This window comes from Guillardia theta, assembly GCF_000315625.1.
Source record: "Guillardia theta CCMP2712 unplaced genomic scaffold GUITHscaffold_193, whole genome shotgun sequence".
NCBI classification, from domain to species: Eukaryota; class Cryptophyceae; order Pyrenomonadales; family Geminigeraceae; genus Guillardia; species Guillardia theta.
Window position 1 is genome coordinate 14,869 of NW_005434483.1, and position 20,714 is coordinate 35,582.

The following is a 20,714-nucleotide window of genomic DNA, read 5'->3' on the forward strand; positions in this document are numbered from 1 at the left end:
GGGTAGCAGCCGGTGTACATGGCTAGACTTTAGGGCTGCACTCGGAACCTGGCCTGCTGCGCTGGATACATCATGGCGCTGCTCCGATACTGATCCATCTTTAACTCTCTGTCACGCCCGGTGCCGGGACTAAGAATCGTAGACTTTGGAACCTGGTATCATCTGATAGACCGCAGAAATCAGAGTGACCCTCATCACAACGAGCACGGCGGATTGAGCCGGTAAATGTCTGACCGTTATGAAGAGTCACTCATCACGTCAGTCACATGACCGTAAGAAAGAAACAACACTTCGTTTCTTAGATGAAAATATTTAGGAGTCTAGTGGCATTAAGAGATAAGAATGAGTGGTGAGCAGTACACGTGTACCCAGTCCTTACAACAGTGGCGATGAAACACGTCTTAATTGAAGTTCTCTGCTACAATTTTATGTGTCAACATCAGATCCCCGTGTACTTTTGCATTCTACATGAGCTAGATGAGTTGCATCGATTCAAATTACCATCATTGTGCCATTCTTTTCAAATGAGCAAACACTCTGTCTTTGACCCACTGCCGATAGAAAAATGTGAGAAAACAATCCGAAAAAGCAAACGAAAGAGGATTCTCCGAACAAACAGGAGCACCTCCTCATCATGGAGTTGTGACTTACCTGCTTGTTGTGAGGTTCATAGGCACCGTAACCGTTGTACACGAGGCAGCACAGGTCGCCAAGCTGATCGATGAATGCATACCTGCAAACGCATTCGTGATGAAAGGATCCCACAGGAGAAGGGAGGGCCTACAGCTCAGAGATGTCGTAGGTAATGTTCCTCATGCCTACATACAAGATTATGAACATTGATATCACTCACTCGAAGGATCAACATCCTTACCAGGATTCATTTGCTTCAACCTCTGTTCGTACAGCTGGCAAATGCCGTTCATGGCCTCTGAGACACTTTCGAAGTCGCTGAAAGTTCTTGTGCTCTTGCTGGCTGCCAATTTAATCATGACAATGAAGAATTCAAAGTTTCATGGGATCAACAATATCATGTTGTCATCTTGAACAAGAATCAACATACAAAGTGGGTTACATAATACCCAATTTACCCATTCAAAAGGGCGCACACACCTGTTTCCTGCAGAAGAACAATCGTGTGCTTGGGTGTAGCCATGGCGCTGAGTTTGTAAGTTGCTCAGGTAGCAGAGCAGATGTAGAGAAAAAGAGGAAGAGAGGGTCGGGACTGCCGAGGGTTCAGGTCCTGGGAGAGGCGCGGATGGCGGGAAGCAGGCAGGGGGGGTGGGGCAACACGGCAGGTGATGGGTTGTTAGAATGTTTCAATATTGAGGGAGATATTTCAAATCAGTGTTTGTAAAACTTCAATAATAGAGGAAACGCTTTGAGACGATGGAGTTTGACGCCGACCAGGGGGGTGGGGAGGGGCTGATGAGGTGTCTACCATTTTTACAATTTTACATTTTTAAATAATAGTTTTTAATTTAAAATAGTTTTTGCGCTGCCTTAGATTGAAACTCTAATGTCCCAACTAAGTGTAGATTGCTGTCCTTCAAGGTACCAATTTCAATAAAAGAACTGAACACAATAGTAGAAGATCAAGTTGTGGATGTGTATTTGAAATTCCATAAGGCAATTTGAATCTACTTTCAGACCCCTTTCAATGCGCCCGATGGGTGAAGTGCAAGGGCGAGGCGAAAATCATCTGAGGAACGTGGCGGAAGGGGAGGGAGGGAGGGAGGGAAGGAGGGAGGGAGGAAGAGGACCAGATGAAAATTCAGAGCATGAACAGGGTCAGGACGAGGAGGTTCGGACAAGAAGTGGCATTTTTCTGAGGCATGCGAGTCGTGCAGACAAGAATTTTCCTGACCTGTAGTAGGAACAGCAACAGTTTCAAGAAGGGAAGCAAGTTCAAGCGAGTCTATAACAAATGAAGAATATGAGCTGTGATTTCTCATCAAGCTGTAATTTCCCATCAATGGTTCAGGGGAAAGCTGCAAGTCTGAAGAAAAAATCTATATATCCAATGACATGGTAGCAATAGTGGTGGTGAGCCAGTAGGATTAGGTTTGGCTGACAAACATTAGAGAGGAAACATTGAACAGCTGATATCTCCGCAATTTCTTGAAAATCATGTGATTTTATTCCAATTGTCTTTGATCAGACATTGTCCAAACTGAAGCCTTGATAATCCGCTGGACTTTTCCTGCTTTTCCTTCTCTTATTGATATATTGCACGTAGCCTAGCGGGAAATATCGCGCCATGGACCCTCTGACTTGCCAGCCACAACGGATTTTTATTTGGATTTTTCTATACCTCTGCATTGACACAGTCACTGAGCAGTATGCAGCATCATCGCACCAACTCGGTTCAATAGCGGTGATGCGAAACAGCGTTGAAGGGACATGCAGGCTGCGTGGAGGGTTTGATAACCCCAACCCGATCTATCATCATGGAACGACAGACGACGAGTCGGAAAAGGAACAGAACGCAGACGCCCTTGATGAAAAGAAGATCCTTGAATCAGTGCTCAAGCACGTACGGCCCAAACCGGCACCACCGCCTGAGAAGCCGAAAGAGAAAACTGAGTGAGTTGTGACATGTTGTGACGCCGTCATTCATTGGATGCTACAGAGAGGAAGAACAACAAGAAGAGTTTGAAAGGTCCATCCTCGCAAAGATACTTGAACCTGGGGCCCTCTCCCGATGTGAGATGCTTGGTGCACGTGAATGTGAGTATGACATCTGGTCATCGCAGTGGACAACGTCAGGTACTCAAATCCTCAGCTCGCCAAGTCCATCCAGAACAAGCTCTTGTCGATGGCTAGGGAAGGAAGAATCCTTGACAAGGTGAGAACATCTCCGAATCTCCAGCTGCACCTCTGAGAGTTGCTCGCCACTCCAGGTCTCGGAGGACACGATAGTGTCGCAGCTCAAGACTGAAAGCAAGAGGTATTGCTCAGATCGCTTCTTAGCTGTTGCTGAGGCCGAGGGATCAGGGTACACAAGAAGTCTCAGTTCATCTACAAACGCAAGAAGACCCTGCTCGACAACGTAGGCATCACCCCAGAGGAAGCAGAGAGAGTCGGAGTCAACGTCTCAGGTATCTCTCCTCGCCTCCTGCTCCTCCCTATCTCCTTGACCTGCCGCTATTCCCCCTCCGTGCCCTCCAACGCTGCCCCTCGCAGCACACCCCCACCCATCCTCTCGCCACGTCCCTGCATTACTTCCACCATCTGTTTCCTTTGGCTCATCCTCGGGCTCAGATTGGAATATCGAGATGACGGACTCAGTCTCTTCGAGGTGAGTGCTCGGTCCTCGATCGCGCTCTATCTCATCCTCCCCTCTTCAGCCAGCTGCCACTGGATCTCGACGACGATGAGGAGCCAGCCGACGGAGGGATGGAAGACCTTCCTCTTGATGCGTCAAATGACGAATGAGCCCGGGACTGTACAGGCTCCCTGCTCATGCATGACCGCCTCTTCCTTTTCTGCTCTTCCTCCCCTTCGCACTCTGAGGCTCCTTACAGTGAAAACTCTTGCCATGACTTGCATACCTTGTCCTTTTTTGCTCCTACCACACATCCTGTCACATACTCCCTCCCTCCCTCCCTCCCTCCCTCCCTCCCTCCCTCCCTCCCTCCCTCCCTCTTTTCTTCTTTCACCCCATCCATCCCCCGATCTTCTTCATCTTTGTATTTCGGATTCCACTCACTTCAGTGCGCTTTTCATGCAAGACCGATGAAAGTGTGCCCTTGTCCAGGATCGCTGGCTCCTTCTCTTCCCCTTCCTCCAGCTATTCGCCATGATCGCTGGCTCCTTCTCTTCCCCTTCCTCCAGCTATTCGCCATGATCGCTGGCTCCTTCTCTTCCCCTTCCTCCAGCTGCTCGCCATGATTCTTCCCCTTCCTCCAGCTGTTCGCCATGATTCTTCCCTCTCCTCCTCTTCTTCGCCACCCACATCCACCTCGCCTTCCTCGCTCACATCATTTTCGAAACTTCAAAAAAGGCGGGGAGGTGGTGGCAGATGCATATTCAGGGGGTAGGGGTGGTGAGTCGTCGGGGCGTTGGGCATGGCGGGCTTGGAGGGAGTGCGGGGGAAGGAGGCGATGGGGAGGAGGGTGGCGCTAGGGGGGGGGAAGGTGAGGATAGGACGAGGAGCTGAGTGTGAGATCAGCTTGCAGTGGGACGGGATGTCTCGCACGCACGCCGTTATCGAGGGTGTGGGTCAGCCGTCCACCTTCGTCAACAGCGAAGGCGGGAAAATTTTCACCTCCTTCAGGATCCGAGACTGCGGGAGCTCCAACGGAGTCTTCGTGAACCAGGTGAAGGTGTCAGAGTGCCTGCTAAGAGACGGGGACGAGATCGGGTTCGGACGAGGCGCCTCGTTGCAGGAAGGGGAGGCCATACATAGCCGTCATGTCGAGTATGCGTTCCTGTTCCGGACGTTGAAGCTCCATGGCACGCCGGGAGGCTCTCGGGAGGGGCCAGCTGAAGCGTCCAAGGACGGGAGGATGTGCCCTCCCTGCAGATCCTTCCTCTACCCGCCCACTGCATGGGCTGATAAGAAGGACCTCCGGGAGTTTGCCAGGCCACCGCCAGCAGATTTGGAGCTGGACTGGGTGCATGGGTACCGGAGCGCAAGGCAGATCCTAGAGCCTAAGTCAGAGGCGAAGAAGGCAGGGCGATGCCTCCACCTCAACAACGCCAAGTTCCTCTCCCCCTCCTCCATCGCCTACCCGGCTTCCCGCTATGTTGTCATCTTCGACGTTGTCGAACGAACGCAGCGGTACTTCAAGGAGCACGACAACGACTGCGTCAGCCTCGCTGTTGCCGCCTCCAAGACCGTCGCTGCGTCTGGGCAGCTCGCGAGCTTCGAGGAGAGGAGCCCTCCTATCTACGTGTGGGACGTGTCCTCCTGCTCCGTACTGACCAAGTTGCGGGGCTTCCACAGGAACGCAGTGACTGCGCTTGCGTTCAGCCCGACGGAGCAGTTCCTGGCCTCGATAGGAGGAGACGACATGCACTCTCTGGCGGTGTACGACTGGGAGAAGAAGCAGCTGCTGTTCAGCGGCAACGGCTACGTGGAGGAAGTGTACGCCGTAGCCTTCAGCCCGTTCAATCTGGACGAGATCCTTCAGGTCGGGAACAAGCACATCAAGTTCTGGAGCCTCGAGGCCGAGAAGTCTGTCATGGCGACGTTCCGACAGGAGAAGAACGCCAAGGAAGGGCAGAAACGGACTGAACCCCAGCTCGTCGCCTGCTGTGCGTACACCGCTGAAGGGATGGCGATCTGCGGGCTAGAGGAGGGCCATATCGCCATGTACAGCAGGACCAAGACCGGGAGGAACGAGTGCGTCGACCGCATCGACAACGCGCACGCAGCTCCTGTGCTTGCTCTGTGCGCGATGCAGAACGGGATCATCTCGTCTGGACGGGACGGCTACGTGAAGGTGAGAAAAGTTGAGGAGGCGGGGACGGAAGAAGGGGGAGGAGGAGAGCAAGGGGAGAGGGGAGGAGAGAAAGAGCTGATGCTGTTCCGGCAAGGTGTGGGCACCTCCATCGACGATCACGGGGAGGAAGGAGGGCGGCAAGTCACGGGAGGGGACAAGGAGGAGCACAAGGGAGACGATGACGACGAAACTCAAGGTTGACGTGAAGGGAGTCTTCCTCGGGGGGGCGCAGAGCACGACGGTGGTCACCAGCCTCGACTATCTCAAGGGGAACATCCTGTGCGGCTCCTCCTCCGGACAGATCTTCCTCATCGCCCTCAAGGACGGGTCCATCCAGCAGCTCGTGTCCACTCACTTCGCAGGCGTGACGGCGGTGGACGTCAGCCCCTACGGGGACTCCTACTACCTGACCGTGTCGGAGGACAAGACGATCAAGAGGTGGGACGTACATAGCAGGGAGCTCCAGCTCTCTGTCTACGTCGGCCTGCAGTGCACCAGCGTCTCCATCCATCCGTCGGAGTCGCTCTACGCGCTGGGTCACCGTCATGGCAACTTCACCGTCTGGGACGTGCCGCCGCTGCCGCAGGCCCCTCGCTGCCTCCTCAAGTCTTCACAGAGGAAGGAGGATGTGACGCAGGTACGCTTCTCCCCGGACGGTCGCTACCTCGCCGTCGCCAGCCGAGAGCAAGTCATCGACCTTTACAGCGTCGAGAGCGACTTCCGGCACGTGGGGACCTGCCGGGGGCACTCAGGAGCCGTCCAGCACGTGGACTTTTCCGCTGACTCTCGCTGGCTCCGTTCCTCGTGCACTGCTGCGGAGCTTCTCTTCTGGGAAGTTCCAAGCTGCCGCCCCCAGGGACGCTCCTCCCTTCTCCGCGACGTCCCTTGGCACACCCGAACCGTCGTCTTCGACTGGTCCCTGTCCTCCATCTGGCCTCCTGCTGCCCTCGTCTCCAGCATCGACTCTGTCAACGTCAGCAACGATCTTCTGCTCTGCGCGTCCGGCAACGACCGAGGCGAGGTGAAACTGTACCCCTTCCCGGCCATCGGCGACATGCAGGAGACGCAGCGCAACTGCAAGAGGCTTCTCCTCCACAGCTCGCACGTCCATGGCGTCGCCTTCACCAACGAGGACGGCTGGCTCATCTCCGTCTCCTCCGATGGGTCGGCGGCTCAGTGGCGCGTGAAGCGGGAGGGGAGCAACAGCGGCAGCAACAGGCGGGCGATTGTGTCGGAGTGGCACGAGGACGGAGGGATCAGGCAGCGGGAGATCTCGCGGCCCCCGAGGATGGGAACCTTCGCCAACCCGCACAGCCGGCACGTGTGAGGGCGGCAGCTACAGTTCGACCTCTTCATCTACACTTAATACCAATTTCCCAGCTCCTCCCCGTCGCTGTTGTTGGACACCAGCAGCCCTCCGACTGAGCTCGCGTCTTCATCCAGCCAGTCTTCGTCCCCGAGGTCCTGCGACTGAGTGTCGCTGGCTGGGGGCACAAACGTCCCCACGTCCTCCGGCAGCAGCAGCGTCCCTCGCATCCCTCCGTCGCTCTCGCTCCCTCCTAGGTCGACCATGAAGCTGTCCGCAAACTTCTGCGCATTGGTGCTCAGCCCTGCCTCCAACTGCCCCTCCCCTGTCATCGGTTTCATCACGTCGCTGACACCTGCTGACCGTGGCCTCTCGGACATCGGGGTTGACCCAGGCCCTGTTGCTCTCCCTGCTCCCACCATCTCCCCTCCTCCAGAGATCCTGCTGGGGTCCCTCCACGTGCCATCCCGCGAACTTCCGCCCTGTTCGCTGGGAGGACGATGAGCCCAACCTCCTCGTCCTCCTCTAGCCCCCTGCATGCTGATGGGATTTGCGGTTTTCACTGGGAGCATTCTAATCCCCTGCTGTATCCTCTCTTGTTGTATCCTCACGTCTTGTATCCTCTCCTGTTGTATCCTCTCCTGTTGCATCCTCTCTTGTTGTATCCGTTCCTGTTGTATCCTCTCTTGTTGTATCCTCTCTTGTTGTATCCTCTCTTGTTGTATCCTCTCCTGTTGTATCCTCACGTCTTGTATCCTCTCTTGTTGTATCCTCTCTTGTTGTATCCTCTCTTGTTGTATCCTCTCTTGTTGTATCCTCTCCTGTTGTATCCTCTCCTGTTGTATCCTCTCCTGTTGTATCCTCTCTTGTTGTATCCTCTCCTGTTGTATCCGTTCCTGTTGTATCCCCGCCTGCTGAGCAACTGCTGGTACCCTTGGGGGCATGAACTCAGCCTGCCTGGCTCTCGCTTGCCCCAGCTGTTCAACCTTCACAGGGTACCCAGCCGGAGGGTCGCTCATGATTCTATCCTCCAGGCTCTTACTCCGCATGTCCAACTTCATGCCCTGCAGGAAACCCTGATGCACTTCGCGCTGCCTCCCCATCCAGCCCTCTCCTCCCCTCATCATCTGCCCACCGTCCATCGGACCAGGCGAGAACTGCCCGCCTCCCATTTGACCGCTCCATGCCGCCTGGAGCATGCAAAGTCACACCGTGGAACAGCAGGGAGGAGGAAACATGTAAGAAGTAGAGGGCGGAGGGCGGAAAAGTAGAGGATACAAGACGACAAAGAAGAGATGAGGACGAGGAAGGGAGTGCTCACGAGCTTCTGCGGGGGATAGGCTCTTCGCATGGATGCATCCATGTACATCTCTCCCATCTGCCCAGCAGGGAAGACGCCACCAGGTTCAACGTACATGCCTCCCATCCGTCCAGCTTCGTTGGGGAATCCATCCATACTCTCATAGTACCCAGCCTGCCGCGCAGGAGGCATGCTTGCCCCGAAGAATTTTCTCTCCTGACTTGGAAGCGCTGCCAAGAATCATCACTCCTGCTCCTGCTCCTGCTCCTGCTCATCTTCCTCCTCCCTTCCTTCTCCTCCTTCCCCATCCGTCTCCGCCCCTCTTCTCTCTTACCTCGGAACATGTTTGACGGCATAGATGCATTGGTCCTGTTGACTGCACCCTGTGGTCCTGAATTTTGCACTTGACCACCAGCCTGCGCGGGGCAAACAGTCATGACCTTCCAGCTGCTGTTGACGTCACCTGATGCGCAGGATAGTCAACGAGATGGTTCTGCTCGTCCTCCAGCTCCTGCAGGCCTCGTGAGTCGAGTCAGGCGCGCCTCCCCTCCGAAACCTGTGCCGACTTGCATTGCTCGGCCATGATGCGATGCACTAGCATGATCGTCGCGTACTTGGCCTGGCACTCGGCGTCAACGAGGAGGAGAAGGACGAGGACGAGGACGAGGACGAGGACGAGGACGAGGAGAACTTCACCTGCTGGAGGGAGGCGAAACGAAGGCGCTGATTCACACAGATCGAAACAAACTCGTGGCTGTCCAATCAGTCAGCTTCGAGATCTCAAAGGCTACCCTGCACTTACCGATCGGACGCGACTGAGCTGGCAAGGAGAGGAGCAATGTCGGGAGAGCGGTTGACCTAGCGCAACATGAGGAGCCTGAGACACACAGCCTGTCTACCTCACCTTCGCCCCAGCAGGGAGCAGGTGGATGAGGAAGAACCTCTCCTGCAGCTGCTGCACTCTCTGCTGACCATGTCAGTCGACGAGGAACGGAGGCCGCACACTCGCCTCCATCAGCTTTGCCGTCTGCTGGTCCAGAGCCCGCAAGTCAGCATTCTGAAAAGCTGCAAGCAGGTCAGCCAGGGGGGCAGGAGCTGATGGTGTCGTACCGATCTCTGCCGCCATCTCCGCAGGGTCCAAGAGAGAGAGCGGAAAGTTACTCATCTGACCCGCCTGGAAAAAGAGGATTGAGCCTTTGCCTTCAAAGAAACGCCAAACCTGTCCAGCTTCGAATGACGCGATGATCCGTGCTTGCATGGCACTTTGTAGAAGGCGATGATACCTGCCAGTCAAGAATGAGTTTCAACAGGAAAACACGTTGGTCAGGCAAGAAGAGATGAGGCCAGTACCAATGTGAGAGATGGAGAGACGCTCGGAGCCTCACGGCCAGACTTCGACTGGCAAAGATGTGGCTGTAGTAGGGATGACATCTTTGCTGTGAAAGTTGGAAATCAACCTGTTCTCTTCGGTGGGAGGAGGAACACGCATGTGCGCGTACTGGAAGCCCCTGGAAAACGAATCAAGTGAGCAATCGACAAGAAGCAGCTTGTAGGGGCGATGAGAGATAGAGTATGATAATAAGGGGAGAGGCGAATCGTTACATGTTGCGGACATAATCGAAATATCCCAAGACTATCGCAGAGAGCAATGCCTGCAGCGCGAGAACCAGCTCGTTGAGAGACAAGGCTGCTTACATCCCACATCACTACCTGTCGTTCCTCCCCTTTTTCGGATCCATACAAAGGAACACTATCCACACACTAACAACCAACAACTCAGTTTCCCGTAGTGTCTCTCACAAACTGATTTCACCTCGATGTATATTCTCCCCGAATGCTCTGGAGCACAACCCGGCCTGCGGCGGATTCAACAGAATGTCAGAACTGATCACTTGTCCCTCCCCTGTCGACTTTTTGACTCTTTTCATGCTCGTCTCTTTCCTCCCTCCTCTCTCGCCTACCCGTACTCGTGGACGTACATCCCGAAGCACAAGACCATGTGGGGGCCTGCCCAGCAACACGCGATGACATACACGATGTCGAGCAAGAGAGACGGACCTGAATCCACGAGCTGGAAGGCAAAGATCGCCTTACATCGAAATGGCAGTCCTGACTGCCGCTCCACGTCGCCTTGGGACCGAAACTGAGGGACCGAAAGCATGCCCCAGCTTCTCTCACCTTTGTTCGTCCGCAGGTTTCGCTGCCGCAGGACATCTCAAGGTTCCCATCAGTCACAAACGGCAGAATGGTGGCCCAGCAGATACCCGCAACAACTTTGATCAGGATGGGACGGGAGCAGATGGCTCGCTGGCATTCATGTCATGACGCTCCATTGATGGTTCACCTTTTCCTCTCACCGCTTTTTGCGTTAGAAAAGATCCTAACGGCGTGTCCATTAAGTACTCAGCAGTCGTGTACTGCAAGAACATCAACCAACTTTAGGTCGAGATCTCATGAGCACCTGCGAGAAGGGACCGAGCTGCCTGCCCAACTGGCAAGGTGTTACTTCAGTTTTGACAATCAAACGAAGGGACAGGATACCTGTCTACTCAGAATTGTCAAGTCCTCGTCGCTCAAATCTTTTTCATCCATCTGCAAGGCAATTGAGAATTTACTCGGTCCACGTTAGCAACAATCTCATACCTGTAAGCTATCAGGCATCACATTCGAACGTGGTGTAGTTGTTGATCCAACACCATCTATTGCATTTGTTTGTGAGAGAACTTTTTTCTTTGCTTTGTGTGCCGCCAAGGTCTCCAAAACCTTGCTTGCATTCTGATTGCCATAAACGGTCATCCCATCGGATCCAGTCATGTCTCTGTTCTGTGCCTCTTTGGACGGGAGCGATCGTTCTTCCTTCAGCAGGCTGCTGCTGATCATGGCTTCGATGAGGAGAGTATGTCAAAGGAACAACGATACTGTGCTGATCTACAAAAGTCTTAATCACTTCTCCGAATCCCTCGGCTGAAAGTTTGTTCTCGACGTACTGCCTCACGCTGTAAATGAATTGACGATATGCAGAAATGGGCAGACGACGAACGAACTCGTAGAGCACCACTTGCAAGTAGTTGCATATCTTCTTTGAGTTCTTTCCATCAATGCACTCAAGTTGGCGCCTCTTGATTTCTTGCAGCCTCTTTTGATGTTGAATAAGGTCTGTTTCAGTCTCCTTCTCATCACAAAGCTCATGAGTGGGTGGTAGAGGTTCGACGTCCATGTCCTCCATCCCCTCCTGCAAATCATTCTCTTGCCCAATCCTACCATCACTGCTCTGATCTGCTGATGAACCCTCAGGCTGTCCTCCACCTTCGTTGAAAAGTTTGTTCAGGATGCTGCTATGTGCGGCTATGCTCTGGAGGAATGAAATGAATTCTGCCGTTGGAAACTTATTCTCCTGAGAAAGATTCAGGGAGGTCAAGGGAGGAGGAGCCCACCTTCCAGCAGCTCAGACATGTCTCTGTCGCAAGTCGTGCCCCCGTCGGGAGCTCCTGAAGAACCTGGCAGACTCGTTAAAACAGTCTACATGGAGCAGCCGCGAGCAACCTCCCGAAGGATCTCGTCAGTCAAGGGATGAGGCAAAGCTTGATTGCTCATAGACTGAGCTGGCTCTGTCATTCTGCTCAAGTGAGCTTGTCTTGAAGCGCTGTCATCCGCATGTGGTGCAAAACCTGCTCATTCGCTCAGCTGGTCAAAGGGGGCTGGTCACCCCCTTTGACGGTCAGATGCCTCATCAGATGGTTGTTCACTCATCAGTTGTGACTCATCAGTTGATGAGTCATCAACCATCCTAAACCAAACCATATGACACTACAGGCATGTGCCGAGGACAACCTTGTCTCAATGCTGATGCGCTCTCTCGCTAATACCCACTGAACCAAAACCTCTCCAACGACAGCAGTTCAAAAAACCTTGTTCCCGTGCTCACAATGATCATGGCATCACGTCAGACAAATCTGTTCCTCGCTGCAACAACTCAAACGTGATTTTTCTCTGCAGCCCCTTCCCATCATGCGTCGGAATGGTAGTGGATATATGCTGCGCTGAAGTGCCACTGGACAGCTAGTTCAACAAGAAGGCTCGCTTCTCGAGTGCATCCTTCCTCTCTCTCTTGGCAGTTGCTAGTAAAACCTTTCTTACTTCTTCAGATGTGTGTGTCTCATACGATCCCTGCCGCTTCCTGCCCCCATCATCACCTTTCCGTCGCGAGGTCGTATCTCGCTCGCCTCCGTACCCTTTCCGATATCCCCTCTACCCTGCCCTCCTTGCTCTTCTCTTCTCTCCTCCCTCCTCCTCCTCTCATCGTCTACTTTCCTGCTCTGCTCTGCTCTGCTCTGCTCTGCTCTGCTCTCCCTCCTGTCCTCCTCCCGTCTCCTCCTCCCCGCCCCTCCGGCCTCAACGCCGCCAATCCAGCATGAAGGCCCGTTGACCCCTACCCTGTTACCACCTCCCCATTCTGCTTTTCAACTATGTACCCTACCCTTCGATTTCTACCATTACAATGCAGTTTAACAGGTCTTTACAACCCCTATGTTTACTACCCACCCCACTTTACTTGCCCCATCGCTGTGTACCCCTGACGAGGGGGTAAACGAGGACTTATCCTACCACCTGACCCAGTCTATCCACCCTACCCTTCCAGAGAAAAATTCACTACCCACCCCCAGATTTCACGACCACCCTACCTTGTGAATGAACAGAACACACCAGGTACCCCTCCAGTTACCAAAACACAAAAACCTTCTTGATGACCCCTCCCGTACGGATTTCCCACATTACCCCTACCCCCTTAAATACCCTTCTATCTCGGTAGTTGCTCACCACCCCTCCCATTGTCCATTTGGCCTCCACCTCGACCTCCAGCCATGTTCACTATTGACGCAAACGTTTCTTTCCCCCTTCCTCCTCCTCCTCCCACCGCCGCCCCTCCTTCTTCCCTTCCCCCTCCTCGCTTACCCCTCCCCCTCCTCTTCTCCCCTCTCCTCCTCTCCTCTTCGTATCCCCCCTCCTATCCCCTTCCTATCCCCCTCCTATCACCATCTTCGCCCTCCTCCTCTCCTCCTCGTCTCTTCTTCTCCTCCTCTACTTCTCTACTCCTCTATCCTCCTGATATCATCTTTGCCTACTCCTCTACTCCTCTACTCCTCTACTCCTCCTCGTGTTCCTGCGCTCCTCGATTTCTTCCTGTCGTCTGTTCCGCTCTCGTCTGTTTGCTTCGAGTTTTTCCTGTTTGTCTCCTCTCAACAACACTGCAACACATGCTTTATCAGCAGTCCATGATCCTGAGAACCATCCCGCAGCTACCCATATTCCTCATTTTCGCTTCATGGTTGCAATAATGATGTTACCATTTTCAATGCTGGTGTTTTCGTTTTCGACATGTGATTTCTCTCCAAATTGATGTTATTGGGGTAGCCGTGGTCTTCTAAGAAATATTTGCTGTGTTAGCTCGGTGACTTGTTTTGCACAGGGATAGAGGAAGGGTTTGGAAGTTGTGTTCGTCGGCGGCAGATTGAAAGTTTTCCTAGCTGCAACCAGGATAGAAGGATGAAGAACAATTTCTTGGTTGTCCTGCTGTGGGTGTCCTTCATTGAGAGCTCTGGATTCTTGTTCGCTCCCGTGTCTTTGAGGCATGAGCAGACCATACTGCCGACTGAGCCTTCCTGCCCTCCATGCTCTGTGAGGAGGAGAGGATTCGCCTCGGTGAGAAACAGCATTTTGTTGTTCAGCTGCGACGTCACAATGATGATCTTGGTGGTAGGTGGCGAGGAGCAGGTTGAAAGCGGCAACAGAGCTCAGGTCGACGGAGGGCAGCGAGCACAAGTCATCTCCTCCTTTCAGCGTTCGAGTCTTGCAGCCAGAGGATCTGACGACGTTGGTGAACAAGGACGGAGTGCTACCGAATCTCCTCGAGCCAGTTTCGCACTTCTGCTCCCAGGTGACCGGGGGATTTGCGTGCAGAGACGGGGCTGAGTGTTGATGAGCAGATGCTCTATGGGTCCGATGCCCTCCACTACTCCGTGCTGGTGGACTTTCAGAGGAGTGAGTTGCATGAAGCTGCTGTTGCGCTGCTGACTGTACCAAGGGTACGGGATGAACAGGAGGAGCCGGGGGACGTTCCTCATAGCGACCACTCGTGTCGTATCGCTAGAGGAGGGGAGCTGTACGCCCAGTCTACAGCAGGCAGGAAAGGAGGGCGAGGGAGAGGGCGAGGGCGAAGACGAGCAGGGAGCGAAGAAGAAGCATTTCGACGCTAGCAAGGGCATCGAGCTGGGGGGTGGCGAGCTGCTGATAGGATGTGCGGGGCTTGAAGTCTTGCCGCTGTTTGCCAACGGAGCGTATGCTCCTATATCGGGGGTGAGGACTGGTCCTGGTTACGAGAAGGAGCTGGAGGAGCTGCTGTACAGACCGCTGCTGTCCAACCTGGCTGTAGCGCAGGAGCACCGGGGGAAGGGAGTGGGGAAGGAGCTGATCAGGGAGTGCGAGGCTGAGGTGGTAAGGATGGGGTTCACGGAGCTGCTGCTCAAGGTGGACCATACCAACGAAGGGGCGTACAGGCTCTACCGAAGGCTCGGGTATGAGGAGATGGAAGCGAACAGGTTGCAGGAGGACAAGTTCGTTGCGACGGAGGAGGGGGGGAAGTGGGAGAAGACGATTAACATTTCACTTAGGAAGTACCTTGGGGGGATCTAGGTGTTAACGGGAAAGAATATGACTCTCAATGCTGCACAGTATGTGCTGGAGCAGAGTCCCCTTGTGTTGCGAAAACCTTGCGATACCTGAACGTGCGACGGTGAGGAAAGACGAGAAGCTGACAAGTGACAGCGATGATGGAAATTGTAAGAAAGAGGTAGAAGGCTAGACCAAGAGGGAGGGAGGGAGGGAGGGAGGGAGGGAGGGGAGAAGAACAAGATGAGGGTATGAGCTCACGAGTAGTACAAAACTCCGGCTCCTCCAGTCCTCATGCTGCGAGTCGCAGCTCCATACCAAAGACTGGAAGATGGTGAGGAGCAGGTGAGGCAGGGCAGGTTCTTCACCGGTTGATGCCCGGCAGAGCTCCTCGCTGAAACATCTCCTGCAGCACGTGAAGCATCCTCTGCCCCCTGCCAGGACATGAGATAGGAAGAGAGAGAAGAGGAGGAGGAGCTGCAGATAGCGAGAGCTCACTGATGGTGGAAGGAAAAACGAAAGAAGAGGAAGAGAAGGAGGGAGGAACGAGAACGAACCTGTTTGCCTCACTCTTCATCAACGCATTGAGGGTCTGGAAGGGAGCAGTGACCAACCCTGCAGAGGTTCCGATCTGCCAGGAGAAACACTCAATCCAGGAGGAGCGCCGCAGGGGGGGAGTGCGTGGAAGAAGCACCAGGAAGGCCCCGAAGCCTCCGAAGATGGAGGCGTGTCGCTCCATCTTGAACGCATGGATCTCCCGCTCAACCAGCTTGGTGACCTGCGGGTTCGCCACGGTGATGGCGAAGACGTAGACTGCTGACGTGTCAGGGGGGAAGAGGTCTGTTTCATCCCTCCGACCGAACTCGCGGAGGAAGAGAGGAGTCACTCCGCCGTACAAGGCGCGAAGACCGTGCGTCTTCGTGTAGCTGGTGGATGGAAGTCAAGGGGCGAGAGGAGGAGAGGAGGAACTGGGAAAGAGCGACAGGGCGAGGGCGAGGGTGAGCAGGAAGGAGGGAGGAGGCAGGGACCTATAGATCTCAAGCATCGGACGAAAGGCAGGGAAGCGTTTGGCAGCAGAAGATGACTCTGAGGAACAGTCAGAGCGCGATGAGAGGAACATATGACTGCAAGTTCCTATTGCCCTTGTTTCCAGCAGCTGATCCATGACCTGCCTTTGACTGTCAGCGTGAGAAAACAGCAAAGACAAGGATAGACGTTGAAGGGACTGAGAATGAGACAAGTCAACCATAGCTGGCATGCATGATCAGGGATCTTTCATATGAAAACTCCATCACCAGAACACGTGGGAGAATCGTTCATCATCTCCCGACGATTCTCCCGCACAACAACCCACCATCTTCTTCTCGATCGGCTGCAACCCAAAGAACGTAATCACTCCCGACGTCGCTGCCGCTGCCGCAACCTGGCAGGTCATACTATCCTCCTCCATCCCCAGCATCCTCGTCGTTGTCCTCCTCACTCCGTTGCTCAAGGTCTCAACCCCAATCGAGTACGGGATCAGCAAAGTCCCTGCTGTCCAACCCCCCGCCCACAGGCGCCCTTGAGCCAGCGCTGTTCTCATGGGCATGCCTGCTTCTCTCCGTGTCGCCAGAACAGCAAGTGGATACACCAGAGCAACGTCGGTGACTCCGACTGCTGCTCCGACCTTGGCGTCTATCCACCACGTCATGGCTAGGATGGACCACAGCTACCCCCTGCACGGGAGAGATCGGGTCAGCGCAGAGGAAGTTGTGAGATGGGCTGGAAATGACAGGCAAAAGGCAAGATAGCACTCAAACAGGCTGAGAGATGGGCTGGTCAAGGAAGAGGACGATGGGGAGGGAAAGAGAAGAACGGAGGCCGAGGCTCTCGAACAGCATTTACTGGAATCAGAGGGAGGTGCGAAGATCATGGAGGGCAACCCACGGAGAGGATTTCAAGAGTGAGAACAAGCACAAGAAAAGAAAAGAGAAAATGATCAAGGGATGGGGGGGATGGGGACGAAGATACGCGAAGAGGGAGCGGAAAGAGAACTTGCTCATCGAGGAAGATTGAGGTATAGACGAGCTAGAAACGAGAAGAGGAAGAGGCAGGATGAGATAAAGAAGAATGAGAAGTAGGAACAGGGGAAGAGAGGAAGGAGGGATGCGGAGAAGGGAGGCCGTGAGCGGGGAAGATCCTTGATATGAGAGCATGGCAAGCGATTCATCATTTGTGGGGAATTTCGGACGTTACAGCATAACGGTTGTCCAGCTCTTAGGGGGCGGGCCCGGACTCCCCGGCCGCCGCGGCCATGCCCGGGCCCCGGCCGCCGCCGCCGGGGCCCAGTGCCTCTCCAACCGGGTGACAAAAAAGTCACGGTCAACGTGCCACGGTGTATAGTAGTATTATGAGGCTCAGACATGATCAACTCAATTCAGTGACCGTGACCGGGTCACGGTCAGTACTCGCGGCGCCATCATCCGGGTCATACCGGCGGCGGGCCGCGGCCGGAAACCGTATTACGGTACCGTAGGCTGCTGACGGTGATACCAGCGGCAGTGACGGCGGCGGTGCTGTACGTGACCGTGACTGTCAGGAGTGATTACAAGGGACGCCCGCGGCCGGGGCGCCCGGGGCACCCGGCCGTCACTGATCGGATCGCTGGATCCGGATTCAGAGCGACCCGGCCCGGCCCGGGCCCGGGCCCGGGCCACCGGGCCCCGCCCTTGCACGCCAATGCCGATTTTTCAAAAACATTTACGAACGTTTTGTAAAATGCATGCAAGAGTGCTGAGCGAAGGATACATGAGGCCGGAGGAAGCATGGAGAAGAGGAGAAGGGAGAGGGAGGAGGGGGAAGGAAGGAGGAGGAGGGAAGGAGGAGGAGGAGAGAGCAGGGAGGGTGGAGGGGGGATTGCAGTGCAAGAAATTCACTCGGCATCGTATGAGCACCGTGAGAAGTTGTGGGGATAAGACTGAAAGAAATCAAGGTTGTATAGCGAACAATGAAGAGTCTGACAGGAAGGATGTGTATGTGTGAGAGCAGAAGATGTCAAATGATATGTCAGATCATTGAAACTAAGAGACGATTCTTCCGCACGTTTCTGATTTGATGATGTTGCCAACAGACAAGGGATGGTCAGGCTGGATTGTTGATCAGAAAGATCGGCAACATTTTCTCTTCCTGTGAACACGAACAACTTCAAACAGTCTCAACCTCATCGCGATGAATTTCCACCTGACCCCTCGTGACTCTCCCATCAACTCCCTCAAGCGACATGCCGCAAGCCCAGCTCACACGCCGGGCAAGGGGACTCCGAGGAAGCGACCGTGCGTGGGAGCAAGAGCGAATGCGGAGCAGCAGGTGGAGTGTTGCGTCAAGGTATACGTGAGGACGAGACCTCCTTCTACCATCAACGGCACCTCCTGCGTAGAGGTCCGATCAGACCTGTCCACCATCCATGTGGTAGGTGCGCCGGTAGTGACGGGCCCGCTGCTGACCTCCTGTCTTCCAGCATCCTCCGCCGAGCAACAAGGGACCTCCGAAGCAGAACACAAGCACCGACGAGTTCTTCTTCGACAGCGGAGTGCTCGATCCTCAGGTCTCCCAGCATGACATGTTCGAAGCTGTCGGGAGGTACTCCTGCTTCCCTAACCCACTCCTCCTCTTCTCTCCTCCCCTCCCCTCTCCTCCTCCCCTCCCCTCTCCTCCTCCCCTCCCCTCCCCTCTCCTCTCCTCCCCTCTCCTCTCCTCCCCTCTGTCCGCACACTCAGGGAGTTTGTCAGGCCGGCAGCCGATTCCGTGATGGAAGGATTCAACGTGACCATCTTTGTAAGTCACAGGGAGACAGGAAAGAAAGATGTAGATGATGATATGGAGGAGGAGGAGATGGAGAGGAGGAGGAGGAGGAGGAGGATGAAGGTGCTAACGAGAGGAAAAGGCATACGGACAGACTGGAAGTGGCAAGACTCATACTATCTACGGCTACTGCAGCTCCGGCAGCAACGTCGCAGACATCAATGCAGATACCACAGGACTGAGCGGTGAAGGAGGAGGAGGAGGAGGAGGGGTGTCAGGTTTGACGTGCTGGACTAGGTCGTATCATGGACTACATAGTAACAACATGCGGAGAGAAGAAGGAAGAGAAGGTGAATATATAACTGCGACTCCTCCTCCTCCCTTTTTCCACCACTACCACCAGCAGCAGCATCTCCTCCTCTTCCTCCTTGATTCAGCTGCAGGTCAAGTATCGCTACAGTCTGAGCATGCTTGATATCTACGACGAGAAAGTCACCGACCTCTTCGACCCTCCTCACGAGAAGAAGGTAAACTAACATTCCTCCTCCTCCTCTTCGTCGTCTCCATGATCTCCTCCTCCTCCTCCTTCTCCTCCCCCTCCCCCTCCTCCTTCTCCTCCTTCTCCCTCCTCTCCGACCCCTGTTTCCTCCTCCTTCCTCGCTCATCGACTTGTCAGGTGCGAGAAGGAGCCAACGGCACCTACGTCGAAGGAAGCAAGTGGAAGTCCGTGCTCAGTGGCCCGCAGGTCAGAGGAGAGGAAGGAGGAGGAGGAGGAGGGGGAGGAGGAGGAATTTGGGAGGGGGGGCACAAGAGCAGGAAGTTACAAGCAGTCGAAGTGAGATTGCTGAGCAGGCACAAGCCCGACTCCAAGAAGCTCTCCAGGGCAGGAAGGTCATTCAAGAACTCCTAGTCACTCCTCTGCCTCCTCTCCCTCTCCTGCTGTCCTCCTCCCTCCTCTACCTATCGCCTCATCTTCTCGCCCGGCCCCCTTCATGTTCATCCTCGTTCTTCACCTTTACCACTACTCCTCTGCTCTCCTCCTCTCTCTCGCTCCCTCTCTTCTTTCATCTGCTCCTCTCCCTCCTCGTCTTCCTCCTCCTCCCGTGACGGCTGGGCGGTTCTCAGGTCTGCTTCACGGCCATGAACAGCACGAGCAGTCGCTCCCACACCATCTGCATGTTTCGAGTCTCAAGAGACGAGGTCACAGCAGCTGCTGATTCTCCTCCTCCTCCCTCACAGTCTGCAGGAGCGCGAGGACGGCGAGGTCGTGAATCGCAGCGGAATCATAACAATCGTCGACCTGTGCGGATCTGAGCGAGTGAAGAAGAGCGAAGTAAGAAAGGAGGAAAGGGGGGGGGAGGGAGTGCTGGAAAGAAGGAGGAGGAGGAGGATCGAATGACCAGGGCAGCATGGAGAAGAAGGAGGTGGAAGAGGGGGAAACAGAAGGAGCAGGAGCAGGAGCAGGAGCAGGAGCAGGAGGGTGTTTGGAGTGACAGGTTGGTTAGGTGGACGGCAGCCGTCTCAAGGAAGCGATCAACATCAACGCTTCTCTCAGCTCCCTCAAGACTGTCCTGACTGCCATCGGAGACTCCGCAGGAATTCTCTCCCTCCTCCTCGCCTTCCCCCCTCCTCATCCCACCTCCCCTTCCATTCCCCCAGCTCTACTCGACTCTCTCCACCTCCACTTCCTCCATCTTCCGTCCCTTCTCCCTCCTCTCCCTCCTCTCCCAGCTCTCTTCCTGTCTCTCTCTCTCCGCCCTCCCCCCCTCCTCCCTCCCTCCTCGTCTGGTCGAGACCTGAAGCCGCGTGCAGGTCATGTTCCCTACCGGTCGAGCAAGTTGACGTGGCTGCTGAAAGATTGCATCGGAGGAAACGCGAGGGTGAGGAGGAGGAGGAGGAGGAGGAGAAAACAAAGAGAGAGGAGGGGGATGAGGAGGGAGGCAGGGAGGAAGAGCACGCGTCTGAGGGCAAGACGTCAGGTGATCATCATCGCACACGTCAACCCCTGCTGTCTCCACCACTGGGAGACTCTGTCGACCCTCCGATTCGTGTCGATGGTGAAGACTGTCAAGACCTACTCGTCCAAGAACACGCACGTGAAGACGAAGGCAGAGATGCAGGTGAGCAGGGGGAAGAGGGGGGGGGGGGAGGGGGAGAGGAGGAGGAGGAGGAGGAGGACGGGACGGGGAGGGGGGAAGGGGGAGGGAGGAGA

At 54.9% G+C, this 20,714-nt stretch overlaps 7 protein-coding genes across 7 annotated transcripts; 4 read left to right on the forward strand and 3 right to left on the reverse strand.

Annotated features, from left to right (window-relative positions):
- Nucleotides 1–407: 407 nt before the first annotated feature.
- GUITHDRAFT_90822 (hypothetical protein) lies at nucleotides 408–1,235 on the reverse strand. The gene is made up of 5 exons (XM_005820043.1): nucleotides 1,114–1,235; nucleotides 875–976; nucleotides 785–818; nucleotides 652–733; nucleotides 408–551 (listed from the first exon to the last, which is right to left on the reverse strand). Exons 1-5 carry the CDS (start codon nucleotides 1,154–1,156, stop codon nucleotides 504–506), a joined length of 309 nt encoding a protein of 102 aa, XP_005820100.1. The 5' UTR covers nucleotides 1,157–1,235; the 3' UTR covers nucleotides 408–503.
- A 1,145-nt stretch (nucleotides 1,236–2,380) lies between these two features.
- On the forward strand, nucleotides 2,381–3,438 carry GUITHDRAFT_120688 (hypothetical protein; the record flags this gene model as incomplete). The annotated part of the gene is made up of 7 exons (XM_005820044.1): nucleotides 2,381–2,586; nucleotides 2,633–2,706; nucleotides 2,757–2,848; nucleotides 2,904–2,950; nucleotides 2,998–3,101; nucleotides 3,265–3,301; nucleotides 3,351–3,438. The coding sequence occupies 7 exons, from the start codon at nucleotides 2,381–2,383 to the stop codon at nucleotides 3,436–3,438; spliced, it is 648 nt and encodes a 215-aa protein (XP_005820101.1).
- Nucleotides 3,439–4,070: 632 nt separating this feature from the next.
- On the forward strand, nucleotides 4,071–6,777 carry GUITHDRAFT_120689 (hypothetical protein; the record flags this gene model as incomplete). Its single annotated transcript, XM_005820045.1, has 2 exons — nucleotides 4,071–5,450; nucleotides 5,545–6,777. 2 exons carry the CDS (start codon nucleotides 4,071–4,073, stop codon nucleotides 6,775–6,777), a joined length of 2,613 nt encoding a protein of 870 aa, XP_005820102.1.
- A 35-nt stretch (nucleotides 6,778–6,812) lies between these two features.
- On the reverse strand, nucleotides 6,813–11,732 carry GUITHDRAFT_120690 (hypothetical protein; the record flags this gene model as incomplete). Its single annotated transcript, XM_005820046.1, has 29 exons — nucleotides 6,813–7,081; nucleotides 7,120–7,289; nucleotides 7,503–7,689; nucleotides 7,799–7,946; nucleotides 8,078–8,286; nucleotides 8,391–8,472; nucleotides 8,520–8,567; nucleotides 8,613–8,675; nucleotides 8,753–8,810; nucleotides 8,859–8,914; nucleotides 8,961–9,020; nucleotides 9,060–9,121; nucleotides 9,167–9,230; nucleotides 9,276–9,339; nucleotides 9,514–9,564; nucleotides 9,659–9,743; nucleotides 9,857–9,912; nucleotides 10,018–10,063; nucleotides 10,115–10,186; nucleotides 10,235–10,270; nucleotides 10,321–10,363; nucleotides 10,414–10,473; nucleotides 10,518–10,547; nucleotides 10,598–10,648; nucleotides 10,700–10,887; nucleotides 10,976–11,450; nucleotides 11,491–11,553; nucleotides 11,600–11,672; nucleotides 11,725–11,732. The coding sequence occupies 29 exons, from the start codon at nucleotides 11,730–11,732 to the stop codon at nucleotides 6,813–6,815; spliced, it is 2,877 nt and encodes a 958-aa protein (XP_005820103.1).
- Nucleotides 11,733–14,461: 2,729 nt separating this feature from the next.
- GUITHDRAFT_58502 (hypothetical protein) lies at nucleotides 14,462–14,641 on the forward strand (the record flags this gene model as incomplete). The annotated part of the gene is made up of 1 exon (XM_005820047.1): nucleotides 14,462–14,641. A coding segment is annotated over one exon (180 nt), but the record flags the coding sequence as incomplete, so codon positions are not given.
- Nucleotides 14,642–14,979: 338 nt separating this feature from the next.
- On the reverse strand, nucleotides 14,980–16,412 carry GUITHDRAFT_120692 (hypothetical protein; the record flags this gene model as incomplete). Its single annotated transcript, XM_005820048.1, has 6 exons — nucleotides 14,980–15,046; nucleotides 15,091–15,156; nucleotides 15,280–15,353; nucleotides 15,417–15,535; nucleotides 15,581–15,648; nucleotides 16,018–16,412. 6 exons carry the CDS (start codon nucleotides 16,410–16,412, stop codon nucleotides 14,980–14,982), a joined length of 789 nt encoding a protein of 262 aa, XP_005820105.1.
- Nucleotides 16,413–17,929: 1,517 nt separating this feature from the next.
- On the forward strand, nucleotides 17,930–20,344 carry GUITHDRAFT_148144 (hypothetical protein; the record flags this gene model as incomplete). The annotated part of the gene is made up of 11 exons (XM_005820049.1): nucleotides 17,930–18,085; nucleotides 18,219–18,340; nucleotides 18,478–18,535; nucleotides 18,645–18,747; nucleotides 18,800–18,852; nucleotides 18,946–19,029; nucleotides 19,179–19,247; nucleotides 19,628–19,702; nucleotides 19,749–19,835; nucleotides 20,008–20,070; nucleotides 20,315–20,344. The coding sequence occupies 11 exons, from the start codon at nucleotides 17,930–17,932 to the stop codon at nucleotides 20,342–20,344; spliced, it is 900 nt and encodes a 299-aa protein (XP_005820106.1).
- Between the last annotated feature and the right edge of the window lie 370 nt (nucleotides 20,345–20,714).

Coding starts and splice junctions, on each gene's coding strand:
- GUITHDRAFT_90822 (XM_005820043.1), bottom strand. CDS start 1,156: ATGGCTACACCCAAGCACACGATTGTTCTTCTGCAGGAAACAG. Junction 819..874: donor GTTGAAGCAAATGAATCCTG/GTAAGGATGTTG, acceptor TCTTGTATGTAG/GCATGAGGAACATTACCTAC. Junction 552..651: donor ATGAACCTCACAACAAGCAG/GTAAGTCACAAC, acceptor TTCTATCGGCAG/TGGGTCAAAGACAGAGTGTT.